Source organism: Vespa mandarinia, chromosome 18 (genome assembly GCF_050613455.1).
Source record: "Vespa mandarinia isolate Hongniang chromosome 18, ASM5061345v1, whole genome shotgun sequence".
Classification (NCBI taxonomy): Eukaryota; Metazoa; Arthropoda; class Insecta; order Hymenoptera; family Vespidae; genus Vespa; species Vespa mandarinia.
The window spans coordinates 2,552,501-2,565,000 of record NC_140827.1 but is presented as its reverse complement, the minus strand read 5'-3'; the positions used below and the strand labels follow the sequence as shown (position 1 = coordinate 2,565,000).

Below are 12,500 nucleotides of genomic sequence, written 5' to 3'. Positions count from 1 at the left end.
GTACATTTTTATCAATTATTAAGAACTCTGGCGTACAATGGTTACGTTGGTCGCGTGGTGGTGGTGGTGGTCGTGATGGTGGTGGTGGTGGTAGTGATGGTAATGGTGATGGTAGTGGTCTCGCCAGTAGAGTCCTTGATGTTCGTTTCTGAAGCTTTAGTGTTGGTGACATCTCTCGTATCCACGAATTTCTCCCTCTCACGCATCTCTCTCACGCACCCCTCTCCTTCTCCCTCTTTTTCCTCCTCCTTCTCCTCCTCCTCCTACTCCTCCTACTCTCCTCTCTTTTTTTCCTATTTTCTCTCAGTCTCTCCTTCTCCTTCCTTCCTTCCTATCTCTCTTCCTGCCATGCCAGGAACATTAATAACGCGACCGTGGACTAACCATCGTCAACAACCAACCCCCTTTGCCAACGTTACCATGTCCAGCCACGTAAAGCGAGAGAATAATAATAAAATACATACGTATATATATATATATATATATGTGTGTGTGTGTATACATATATATATATATATAAATATATGTATATGAAACGTAAGCTATAACGATGGCCGAGTATACCTAATCTCTTATGTTATATCTATATATCATAAAGCTAGCTGTTTGTCGTCCTGTGACAAGTTAAAGACTCGCATGACCACTGACCAAGATTTTCTTTACATATCCCAAACGTTATTTCTCTCGTATTATTTCGTATTAATTTTGATGATTTAAATGATTTCTTTCGTAGAAGCCATTGTTTTGGTGATTTTGGTGCTACCACTGAAATTCGTAAAGCTAGATGGCATCCAGGTTCAACCTATGATTCTCATTTATTGGTTCTAACATCTGAAAATATCTTTCGGTTTGTATTATTACATGAAATTTATATTATATCATTATCGTTAATTATATCAGGTCAGTCCAAAAGTTCGTGCGCATTTTGCTACATACATACATGCTAATAATGCGCACGAACTTTTAGATTGATCTAATATTTAGATAATTTTAATCTATCTTTTAAAATGCATTTGAATTTCTTTCGTAGTTTGTACGAATGCGAGATCAATAAATCGCCTATGCTTATTAAAAGTTGGAAAGTTGGACGTAGTCCTATTAGCGGTGGTTCGCCATCTAATATACCCAATTTCGTGTCACTCGGTGATACAGCTGTCGATTTTGATTTTGCTACGCCGACGTTAAGGAGACCGGAACTTTTCATTGGTAAAAATATAAATGAGGTATAATAAATAATTATATAAATATATTTTACAAATTGAAAAGGGATTGTCGTTTGATTGAACAATTTTTTTTCCTTTTTTTTTTTTTAAATCTATATCGTTTCAGGCTAAAAATGCCATCGATTGGAATCAAATCGAATGGCCGATCCTCGTACTACGTGGAAATGGTGAAGTTCTCATTGTTCGTGATAATATTCTTTATGATAAGTACGTAAATATAATCGAATTAAATACATTTTAATATTTATATTTATTGCCATCGTAATAATGTCAATTGATTATATTTCATTGCATATATATATATTTTTTTTTCTTTTTTAAGTTACGACAAACCTGTTGTTTATGGTTCACTGTCTATGTATCCGCCTACCGATGACAATTACGGAACAGATTCTTGCTCGATTATGTGCATACAAACAACTCCGCCAATAATTGTAATTGCTATGTGCAATGGAAGAATATATCATGCTATATTGCTTAAAGAATCATTGGATGAGGAGGAGAACGATAAAAAGGTATGGATTGCCTTTTACAAGAAAAAAAAAAAAAGAATAAAATTTTATTAGCTTTTTCTTTTTTGACAACGATATTTGTCGTCTTTACTTAATTAAATATTCTTATAAATCGTATACATTAAAATTTTTTAGACCTGGTCACAATACGGTTCCACTTACAGTTTACATACACCGGAGGATGCACTTTACATTTACGAGTGCATCGAAATGGAACTTGGTTTATTTTTTACGGATAATGATAAAAAATATAATTGTCCCATATATGTGCATAATGATAAGGGTAACAAGTCTAGGTATTTCGATCATAAACTTTTAAATTTAGATATATATATATACATGTATCTATTTATGTTAATCGAATGATACAATGATCAGTATTTTTTTTTTTTTAATCTACGATGATTATTTATCGAATTGAATTTTGTGTTCGTTCATTACAGATACTTTTGTTCTCATAATGCTGGAATACATATGGTCAGTCTACCAATGGTATCGCAATTAGACGATTATATCAATATTACTAATGGTAAAAAAAAAAAAGAGAGAAAAAAAAACATTAAATAAATTGTTATTATAATATGTTTAATTATTTGTACAAATAATCTTTAATCTGATTCATTTTATGTCAGATAAAATAGAAGAGAGCTTTTTACCATCATTGTCAAATCAATCCAGTTCGCAATATTTAATTTGCACGAGAACTAAGCATACAGGAAAGGATGAGGCCACCCCAATTCTTGGATTTGGACTTATTCAAGAACCATGCGTGTTAATTGCATTACTTCACACAGGTGATGTCGTCGATCTTTCTGTAGTAGATCTTCATTATCTGCCGCGTATCGAACTTCCTGAACCAATAGCAACTTCAACGAAAAAAGTATGTAATTAATTATTATTAATATAAACAATATAAATACAAATTCATGACATTTATTGGATCAATATTTTTTAATAAATATATTTAATCAGTATTATCAAATAAACGATCGTCATTTATAATGAAAACTTTTTACGCTGATCAATTATATTAAATAATGTATATATTTTATTAGAAATATTGAATATTTTTTTTTTTTTTTTTTTTTTTACATAATAACTTAGAAAACAATCGATAAAAGTACTGATCAAATAAATAAAAGTGATAATAATAATATTATTAAATGATATATATATATATATATTTTTTTTTTTTTGTTAAAGGTCACCAAAGAACCCTTCGACATGTACATTAAAAATTTGTTAAAGCACGAAACGTCGCAACCAATTACGAAACTTGGAAATCGAACGATGACCCTGAAGGAATGCGTAGAAGTAAAAAAAAAAAAAAAAAATAATAATAATAATAATAATAATAATAATAATAATAATAATTAAATGATAATATCTTTTTAATTATTAATTAATACGCTTCTTAATTAATTTCTTCATTTGTTGTTGTTTTTTTTTCTTCTTGTTTTTTTTTTTTTTAAACAACAACAAATCTATCGTTGTTTTTAGCTTTTGTTCCACGTAACGCAAATCTTTCGACAGCAACATTTCATAAGGCATGATAAAGCTCGCGAAGAAATAGGTAAAAAATTACGAGCATTAAAAGCATTAAAAACTCACTTATTGAAAGAATTAGATATATTAATGGAAACGAAAAAGGAGTTACAACAAACTGCAGGACGTTTAGCTGAACGTTATGAAGACATTAAAGATAAACAAGAGGAATTAGCACGCAGGTAAATGATTATTTCGAAAAGTATATTTTCCTTTTGAACGTACACATATAAGTACACACTTGTGAATTTAATTTTCATGATGTTTCAAGTTATTACAAATTTTTCGAAAATCCTATTAAAATAAATCAATAATATTATTCACAATATATAGATATATATATATATATATATTTTTTTTTTGTTTTTGTTTTTGTTTTGTCATCGTTTCGATTGTTCGCGCAAACGATAAAGTGAAAAATATATTTTACAAATTTCCTTATCATAATAATCGCAATAATATAGAAATAAAATTTATATATAATACTAAATTGTAAAATATTAAATGATAATTTTATTTAATAACATAAATTTATATTGTATCGTATGTGTTATGCGATTGTTTGGGTTGTTATGGGATCTTATTTCTACATATATATGTAATACATATGAGATATCATGAATCTACATACATATGTTTATATATATATATATATATGATAATAATTCGACAGGGCGGAAGAGGTATTGAGATTAGTTAACTATAAGGAACCATCAATGAGTGCCGTTGAAAGAGAAGAAGCGGAAGAATTGAGAAGGATGAAGGATAAAATACAAGATTTACGAGTGCGATTGGAACAATTGAAAAAGAGGGCATCCCAACAAACTATTTTTATGGAAAATACAGAGATTGTCGAGAAACAAACGGAAATAGTATTTAGTAAGAATCAAGAGGATGCCGTTAAAGAAAATCTTAGTCAAATGTGAGTAGTCAAAAAAAAAAAAAAAAGAAAAAAAAAAAAAGAAATTTTTTCTTAAAATCTAAAACAAATTATAATCTATATAATTGTAATAGTAATCGTAATTTTTCACGCAGGACAAAAGATATTAAAAATATGGTGGTTCAAGTTAAAAAACTCGAAGACGAAGTAGGAATTTAATATATAATTATAGTAAATAGATATATATCGTGTATCATTTTCTTAAACTTATTCTCTCTCTTATTATAATAGCTATTGGATAAGATGCAAAAAAAAAAAAAATAAAGAAAAAAAAAAACAAGAAAAAAAACATTCATATTTTCAAAATAATTTATTAAATGCTATGCGATCTTATATTATTATTATTATTATTAGAAACGACATTATCAGTGAAGAGGAATACTTAAACTTATTTCATATATTATCGTACATTGATGAAATATCAATTTAGAATCTATACACTGTTCATGTTTCGTCATACATCTTATTTAACACCGATACACGTGATAATATATATATGGAAAGAAAAAAAGAAAAAGGAAAAAAAAAAAAAAGAAATATGTAATAAATAAAAATTAATGGTTCTTTTGTGGCTCATAAAAAATAATAAAATTATATTATAATAATAGTATCTACCGCACACATAAAACAATTTTTATCAATTAATTTTATCTACTGTAAAATTATAACAATCACTTTTTATGTAATCCTCAATATTAAATAAGATGTAATCTTTCTTATCATAATAACTTGTGCGCCCTAATATCCCTTTATTTATCTTATCAGTAATTAAACCTATTTCTTAACGGTCAAGGCACAAAAATATAATGAGACACGTCATTACTATCTTCCATTACTTTAGATTGAAGTAATTTAATTTCCAATCTCAATTTCTCCTTCTCCATCTCCTGCTTTTTTAGCTCATTAGTATAACAATTAATTTGTAATTTTAATTTGTCTTTCTTAAGTTTTAACATTTCAGTCTCATGATGTAACTTTCCTCTTTCCGCACGAAGTACAGCTAATTGTTCTTGTAATAATTGATGACTAGCCTCATCCGTTAATACAACATCGGAGGTATCGATATCTCCTTTTATAATAGCAGCACATTTTGATCCATTTGTTTCACTTTCAGGACTGCTATCTACTTCTGCTTCCATAGACGTTGCCTCCTTCATAATCCAAATCCTTGAATCCGCAGTTTCGTGAAAATCATTTGGTGATTTCGGTGTTTGCTGTGGTTGCGGTGTTAAGGATCTATTTTGTATTTTATGACTAGGAGATGTAGGATCTTTTGTCATCTTCTCTATATTTGTTGAAGATGTTATAGCATCTATATCTAAAACTATTTATATATATATATATATATATATATATATATATATATATATATATACATATATATATATATATATATATATACAAATATATTTTTGATAGACTAGACAGTATTGTTATAAAAGGAAACTCATTAATGTATAAATTATTTAAATTTATAAAAGCATACCTTGAGAATTAGGTGATTGACTATCATCGACCGTATGAGATAAATGATTACTGCAATATGTATTAAAATCTCGTTCATCAACAAAAACGGAACCATCCGCGTTAACAATAGATTCAACTATTACCGATGGATCTCCATCTTCCATTACTAATTCTCCAACTATTTCTCCATTTGTTGTTATTATATCTCCCTCATTATTTGTTCTTAATAATTTACTTTCAGTAGTATCTATTTCATCTACTACTTCTTCTTGAGTCAATTGACCTCCATAAGAATCGTCACCATCATTTCCTTCACTCACTTCTAATTCAGGTGATAGACCCTAAAAAAAGAAAAAAAATAAAAGAAAATAAACAAATAAAGAAATTTCCTCATTGATCTAAATTTTGATAATAAAATAGCAATAATTAATTACGATTAATATGTAATATGATTAATCGTATCTTGTAAAAAAATAATCAAACAAAATTGATCTTACATCCTGACCCCAAGGTGATTCCTGTTCCTTTTTCATTCTTTTTATCGTTTGTGCAATCTCATCCTCTGACTCTGAATATAATTTTCTTTCGCCATCCACACCTTGCATTTTTTCAATGTCATGTATCTTTTTAAATAATTGATATGCTCTTTCAGGTGTAATGTCTTTTTTTTGCTTATTAGCAGCTGCTATATTAAATAAATCCTTCGAACGTAATATTTTATTCGTACGTAAACGTACATACTCTTTCAATCTTTTACGATCTATATGAAGTTGCATGAGATCTTGTACTTCTTGTTTGATTTCACCGCAAAGTTTTCTCTCTTGTGGTAAATTCTTGAACAATTCCTATTATAATAAATGATTTAAAATAGAAACTTTTTTTGATTCATTCCATGTTAAATATATTTTAATATATGATTGAATTGTTTCTAATGAAGAATAATGTTTTATTATTACCTCAGAAATTTCGTGATTATGTTCGTTGTTAACACTAGTTACTTCCAATTTTGTCCCATCTTTTGATGCTCTAAGCATAATGTGCGCTGGACAATTGGTTCTAATTGATCTATATATATAAATAAATGAAATTATATTTATTAATTTATTAATTTTATTACAGTTTAACTATTATTAATGTTACATTAATATACTATTATTATGAATAAGTATAATGTTATCATTGAAAATACTAAAGAAAATTATATTTACAAACTAACTGAGATTGTCTCCTGCCAGCACCGCGTGGAAGAAACTTCTGACCACCATAGATGCACGCGTATTTAACTGAATAATATTTCAAACGTTCGCTAATCGGCCTTGCAGTCTTCATATGAGCACCGCTAACAGTTCTACTATCTCTTCTCCAATAATGCACAAGACTACGTTTTGAAAATTTCTCCAATTTATGTTCCAATTCTTCGTAACTGTCAAACATCTCCCCCAAACGAAAAGATACATCATTATCCTCCACAGAACTTGCATCCATCATAAAAATCCCAATTAATAATCTAAGTGATAAAGAACATGATTCCTATTATTTCTTCATAAACCAGTATTTTATTGATCAACTGGTAATATCTGATCCATTACCATCATCTTTCCACACCTACATTCCTATATAAAACATAAAATGATAGTAAATATAATTTTTAGTTTATGTTTATATCATAAAAAAATTTCAAAGTCCGACATTTTCTTATCGTAAATTGCAAAAGAATGTTAGAATAGTCGATTGTAATTAACGTAATTATAACTTTTAAAACGATATTCAAAAAGATATTATCATTATGCTTGAATTTCACTTAATAGATCGTAAATACAAGATATTTATAAAATATTAAATGGGAAAACTTTGTTTCCTCCATGTTTTTTGAGGTTAAGTATCGTTTTGATTGACGTGGTAGAAGCCAAATATTTAACCGTGAATACAGACAAATAGAAATTCTTAAGAGCCGGACAAACACAATCATTCAGACCTTTTAACTCTTAAACAATTACGTATTTCTGATAACACAATAAAAAATATATCATGTTTAATTTAAATAATCATTCTTCGAACGTAAATATCATCGATACTATTTCTAACAAGATCACGTACCGTTCTTTAGCGCCATTTTTCATATGCAGATATACGACCTTCGGCGCATCTTTCCTCTGTCATCTATTAGTTTCATATTTTATATCACGAAGATAAGCTTATTAGAATAAAAAAATGTTTCGTAAAATTTTATGTTATCAAATTTTTATATTACTTATTACAAAATCAACAAAATAAATCTACGAAATATTTAATTAACGTTATTAACATTTGTATTTGTAATATTTATAAGAAAAGAAGAAAAAAAGAGAAAAAAAAAAGAAGAAAAAAAAAAATACAAAGCCAACTCCAAGCTTGTAGATTACAAATGGAAATAAATTTAAAAAATATCATTTATTTATATGGGATTATCCATAAAGAGATAATTACAATGTTATCGTTACGTTAATAGATAGCATTGTCCAATTCTTTGTCCATTGGTGGAATAGGTGGTGGTTCATTTTGTTCGGCTGGTATAACCTATAATATAGAAAATATTATTTCTTTTATATGTAAACAAATTAAAAAAAAAAAAAAAAAAAAAAGATATAGCGTTTAATTATATAAGCGTTATAAGATATACTTACCGAATTTGGATTATTTAGAAATTTACTTGATTGTTCATTATTATCTTGGATATTTTTCAAGGGTTTCCTTGATTCCATTCCTGTTTCCATTATATTATTCCTTTCAGGGACTTCTTGTAAAACTTGCAACGTTATGTTCTAAAAACGTATTGCATTTTTAATAACATATATAATGATACATAATAATTTCTTATCAAAGAATTTTTCTATACCTTTATTGTACTAGCTATAACAGCTTTTATATGATCACTGTTGTATGAATCATTTGTAAATGTTTCCATCAAAGTAAGATAAGTCCTGTTCATAATATACTTGATTTCTTTATTTTTATTTTCTCTCTGTGAATGAATTCAAACAAAATATTATGAATTATTCGAATAATTAATAATTAAATATATAATTATGCCATAAAAAAGAATATCTTTTTTTTTAAGATTTACATCTTTATTCTTTGATGATGCCATATTGACTTCTGTCATAGTAATATCAATTTTTGCAGTAAGCTCAGAAATTTTATCTTTCAATTCTGCATTCTCCCTTTCGTATTCATTTTGTGACATTTTGTACTTTTCTAAATCTTCTAGTTTTTTACATAATTCATCATTTTTATTACTCAATGATACTTCATGTGCTTTAATTTTATCATCTAATTCTTTATTAATACTGAATAAAGATACTTTTTCATCCTCTAGTGTCTTAACAAATTCTACACTTTTTGATAAGGACTCTGCAAAACAATCATAATTTTACTTTGGTATTGTAATAGTGTTGAAAAAAGAAAAAAAGAAAAGAAAAAAAAAGAAGAGAAAAAAAGATTTGCACAAAAATGACATATCTAATTACCTTTTAAATACTTTATTTCATTTTCCAATTCAACAATTTCTTTTCTTACTTTGGATAGCTCAGATAAATGTTCACAACAGACATTTTTTTCAACATCTGTCGTCTTTAATAATTCTTTGTTTTTAACATCACCTTGAGACGCATTCATGTTTAATAATAATTTCAAGGTATCTTCCATTGTTGCATCTTTTATTGATGATGCATTTTGCAATTCCAAAATATGAAACTAAAAGACATGAAGAATAATAATAATAATACTAAAGATAATTTAACAATTCTCATGTGTACATTTAACAAATTATAATTTATCAATATAATTACCTTATCAAGTACTTTTTGTACATTATCAGCTATTTTGGACATTCCCATTCTGAGCTCGGCATTTGCCATTCTAGTTTCTGACAGAAGCATATTTAAACTTGGATCAATTACGGTAGATACTGCTTGGGTTACAGGCTGTGGTTGTAAGGAATACATTTGACCATTCGATGTTATATAATTTGACTAAAATGACGCAAATGTCGGATAACAATATTTTTTTTGTAACATAAGAAAAGAAAAAAAAATAAAAAGGAATCATATTAAGACATAAATTTGAATTACTTGTAATTGCGAAGCAGGCCATGGTTGTGAAAAGGTAGCAGTAGAGATTAATGGTTTAGATATAATGGGATTTGTCGAAGGCACATTATTTTTCGATTTTGTTACTTTGCAAGTACTTTGTGTTGTATTACCAGATGTCTCTTGCGTCATATGTTTTTTTTGTAATGACACTTCTAAAGATTCCATCTGAAAAAGGAACATTTTTTTCAATTTAAATCATCTTACAGTATTGTACGTAATATACAATGATCACGTGTTTTGTTACTTTTGTTTGTTTGTTTGTTTGTTTGTTTTTTTTTCCTCTGTCTTTTTTACTACAAACTTAATACGGTATTAACTTTTATACCTTTTTATGTCGTGGTGACTTTTGCGGTGAATCATCCTACAATTATATTTTTGATTATATAAGTTCAAAAAAAAAAAAAAAAAAAAACATCACACTTATTACTTTCAAATACCTCTGTATCTTCAGAATCTGTAGTCGTTGATGTTTGCATCTTTGGAAGAATTGATTGACCCATTTTAGCCATTCTTGATAACAATGACGCTTTCCCAGAAACTGTAGGTTTAGATAAAGAATATTGTTCATCTGATTCTTGTATATTAGTTACTTCTATCTCCATTAAAATATCTTTATCTTTTGGAAAACCTGGACCTAAACTGATCTATTATAAGAGATTGATTATTATTATTAGAGTTTAATCTTTTTACAAATATATTATTACAATTCAATTAATAATGAAAAACAATATATATATATATATATATATATATATATATATATATATATAAATTACCTGTTTATTAGGTGGTAAAAATAAAATCCTTTTTAATTCTTTACTAATTCCTATAAGAGTTCTTTCCCAACTATCGTCCATTGATATGTTTACTGTCATTGTTTGTAACGACGAATAATTTATTTTACATGGTTGCTGAATGTCCGTACTAATAAAATATTTCATGGATACGCTTGATCCTTCTTTCGTAACTTTGTCTTTAATAACAGCTGTTAAATCTTGATAAATTATATTCTCTATTTTGTCATCCTTTGAAAAATATTTAGCTAGACCTATTTCTCTGGCAAATTCAATACAAGCATCATTACTTTCAAATAAAATTGACCAATTTTCATTATTGTCATCATAATAAGTGGAATAATTATTAATTTGTACGGTATATGTAAATTTCCTTGTTATGGTAACTATTGAAACGTATTCCTGTTTGGTTTTATATAAAATTATTTGATATATCCTAGTAGAAATATTTCCTGTTAATGCTATTCCATGTTTACCAATTGAGATATATTGTCCATTTTGCCTAAAAATAATTATTTAACAATAGTAATAAATAAGTTTTTATATATATATATATATACATACATACATACATATGTATGTATGTGTATATACATATACATATATATATATATAAGAGAATAAATGTACAATTTATAAGCATGAATAGCTTTTGCTATTATAACTTCTGTTTTAGTGGAGGAAGGAGTTGACAAACTGTTACGCTTGTTGCTAGATCTTTTTTGACCGGGCTGTTTTATTACACAGGATATATCTTGATCTTTTGTATAATTTCCAAAAATAGCAGCTAAGTTAGATCTAAAAACAAAAACAAACAAACGAAAAGAAAAAAGAATGGAAGGAAAAAAAAAAAACAAAAAAGTATTTAACATCATTATCACAGATATATGTAAATTAAGAGTAATATAGGTTAAATGTTAAAATAACAATATATAAATATAAATATATACATATATGTATACATATATATATATATATATATTTACCCGGCTCCAGGTACAAAATCTTCATCTTCATTCTTAAATATTTTCTCGATATTTGGCAATTGATCGTCCGCGTTCATCATTGTTTTATTTTAAATTTCTACATATGTATATGTATATGTATGCCGTATCGTTGTTTAATGCACGCATTAATGAAATAAATTCATTGTAAATATTCGTGTGTCGAGTGACATTTTGTTGGAATACGATGATGTCATAATGCGACTTTATCGACAAGTAATAGTAGTAATAGTAGTAGTAGTAGTAGTAGTAGTATTACAAAAATATCATAGATGGCGTTCAAATTCCTCCCCCCACCTCATTCCTCCCCCCACTCTTCTTACATTAATGTTTCCATAACCTACATATTTAATTAATCCTTCGCGGTTTACGTATGTTCGACGCGCTTAATCATATTTGTTTCGATAAGAAACAGAAAAAGGAAAAAAAAAAAAGAAAAGAAAAGGAACAAGAAAAGCAAATGATGATTGCTCATTAAATGGTGATTTTCTATAAAAGTAAGAGAAAAGAAAAAAACAAAGTTTACATTATAAGAAAACAAATGAAACTTATACATTCGACAAGGATAAAATTATTGATTAAATGATAATAATCATCTTTCAATGTTTCTTCATTAAATTATAAGATATAAAATTTTGATTTTGATACGATCGTATATGTCCTGATTAAATGTTAAATTTCTGTTGATAATAGATCGTAGATGTATCAACGTATACGTATGTATATCTATATCGCGTGTTATTATTTACTCGACTGAAATTAATATTTTTTTTCGTCCATTAATAATAAATAATTCTTTCGTTGAATGTGTCATTAAAATATGACGTATTTAGTTATCATGTGTAAACAATAATTTTTCAGTTTATTGGTGTATTCGAACGCGTT

General features: G+C 27.3%; 3 protein-coding genes across 11 annotated transcripts in view; 1 reads left to right on the top strand and 2 right to left on the bottom strand.

Moving 5' to 3' along the window:
* mbo (nuclear pore complex protein Nup88) overlaps positions 1 to 4,508 on the top strand; it is a 69,016-nt gene extending 64,508 nt beyond the window's left edge. Inside the window, exons 3-13 of the mRNA XM_035874687.2 lie at positions 734 to 847; positions 1,031 to 1,223; positions 1,330 to 1,430; positions 1,546 to 1,738; positions 1,871 to 2,031; positions 2,179 to 2,264; positions 2,368 to 2,615; positions 2,939 to 3,049; positions 3,236 to 3,462; positions 3,954 to 4,202; positions 4,316 to 4,508. Of these exons, the coding sequence (XP_035730580.1) occupies positions 734 to 847; positions 1,031 to 1,223; positions 1,330 to 1,430; positions 1,546 to 1,738; positions 1,871 to 2,031; positions 2,179 to 2,264; positions 2,368 to 2,615; positions 2,939 to 3,049; positions 3,236 to 3,462; positions 3,954 to 4,202; positions 4,316 to 4,379 (1,747 nt within the window). The 3' untranslated portion in view covers positions 4,380 to 4,508. The remainder of the gene's footprint in view (positions 1 to 733; positions 848 to 1,030; positions 1,224 to 1,329; positions 1,431 to 1,545; positions 1,739 to 1,870; positions 2,032 to 2,178; positions 2,265 to 2,367; positions 2,616 to 2,938; positions 3,050 to 3,235; positions 3,463 to 3,953; positions 4,203 to 4,315) is intronic.
* Positions 4,509 to 4,611: 103 nt separating this feature from the next.
* LOC118445351 (uncharacterized) lies at positions 4,612 to 7,833 on the bottom strand. 8 transcript variants are annotated; one of them, XM_035874693.2, is made up of 7 exons: positions 7,785 to 7,825; positions 7,277 to 7,300; positions 6,904 to 7,194; positions 6,644 to 6,752; positions 6,185 to 6,532; positions 5,707 to 6,028; positions 4,612 to 5,544 (listed from the first exon to the last, which is right to left on the bottom strand). In XM_035874693.2, the coding sequence occupies exons 3-7, from the start codon at positions 7,173 to 7,175 to the stop codon at positions 5,009 to 5,011; spliced, it is 1,587 nt and encodes a 528-aa protein (XP_035730586.1). In that variant the 5' UTR covers positions 7,176 to 7,194; positions 7,277 to 7,300; positions 7,785 to 7,825; the 3' UTR covers positions 4,612 to 5,008. The 8 variants fall into 8 exon arrangements, with proteins under 8 accessions (XP_035730586.1, XP_035730584.1, XP_035730585.1 ...); XM_035874691.2 differs by having other exon boundaries at positions 6,904 to 7,300; positions 7,785 to 7,833; XM_035874692.2 differs by lacking the exon at positions 7,785 to 7,825 and adding an exon at positions 7,663 to 7,781 and having other exon boundaries at positions 6,904 to 7,300.
* A 265-nt stretch (positions 7,834 to 8,098) lies between these two features.
* On the bottom strand, positions 8,099 to 11,841 carry LOC118445349 (FK506-binding protein 15). Of its 2 annotated transcripts, none has more exons than XM_085662574.1 (12): positions 11,598 to 11,841; positions 11,242 to 11,409; positions 10,594 to 11,113; positions 10,255 to 10,461; positions 10,143 to 10,178; positions 9,797 to 9,982; positions 9,515 to 9,649; positions 9,194 to 9,419; positions 8,791 to 9,077; positions 8,563 to 8,688; positions 8,351 to 8,488; positions 8,099 to 8,243 (listed from the first exon to the last, which is right to left on the bottom strand). In XM_085662574.1, the coding sequence occupies exons 1-12, from the start codon at positions 11,675 to 11,677 to the stop codon at positions 8,169 to 8,171; spliced, it is 2,184 nt and encodes a 727-aa protein (XP_085518700.1). In that variant the 5' UTR covers positions 11,678 to 11,841; the 3' UTR covers positions 8,099 to 8,168. The 2 variants fall into 2 exon arrangements, with proteins under 2 accessions (XP_085518700.1, XP_035730577.2); XM_035874684.2 differs by having other exon boundaries at positions 9,515 to 9,697; positions 11,598 to 11,835.
* Between the last annotated feature and the right edge of the window lie 659 nt (positions 11,842 to 12,500).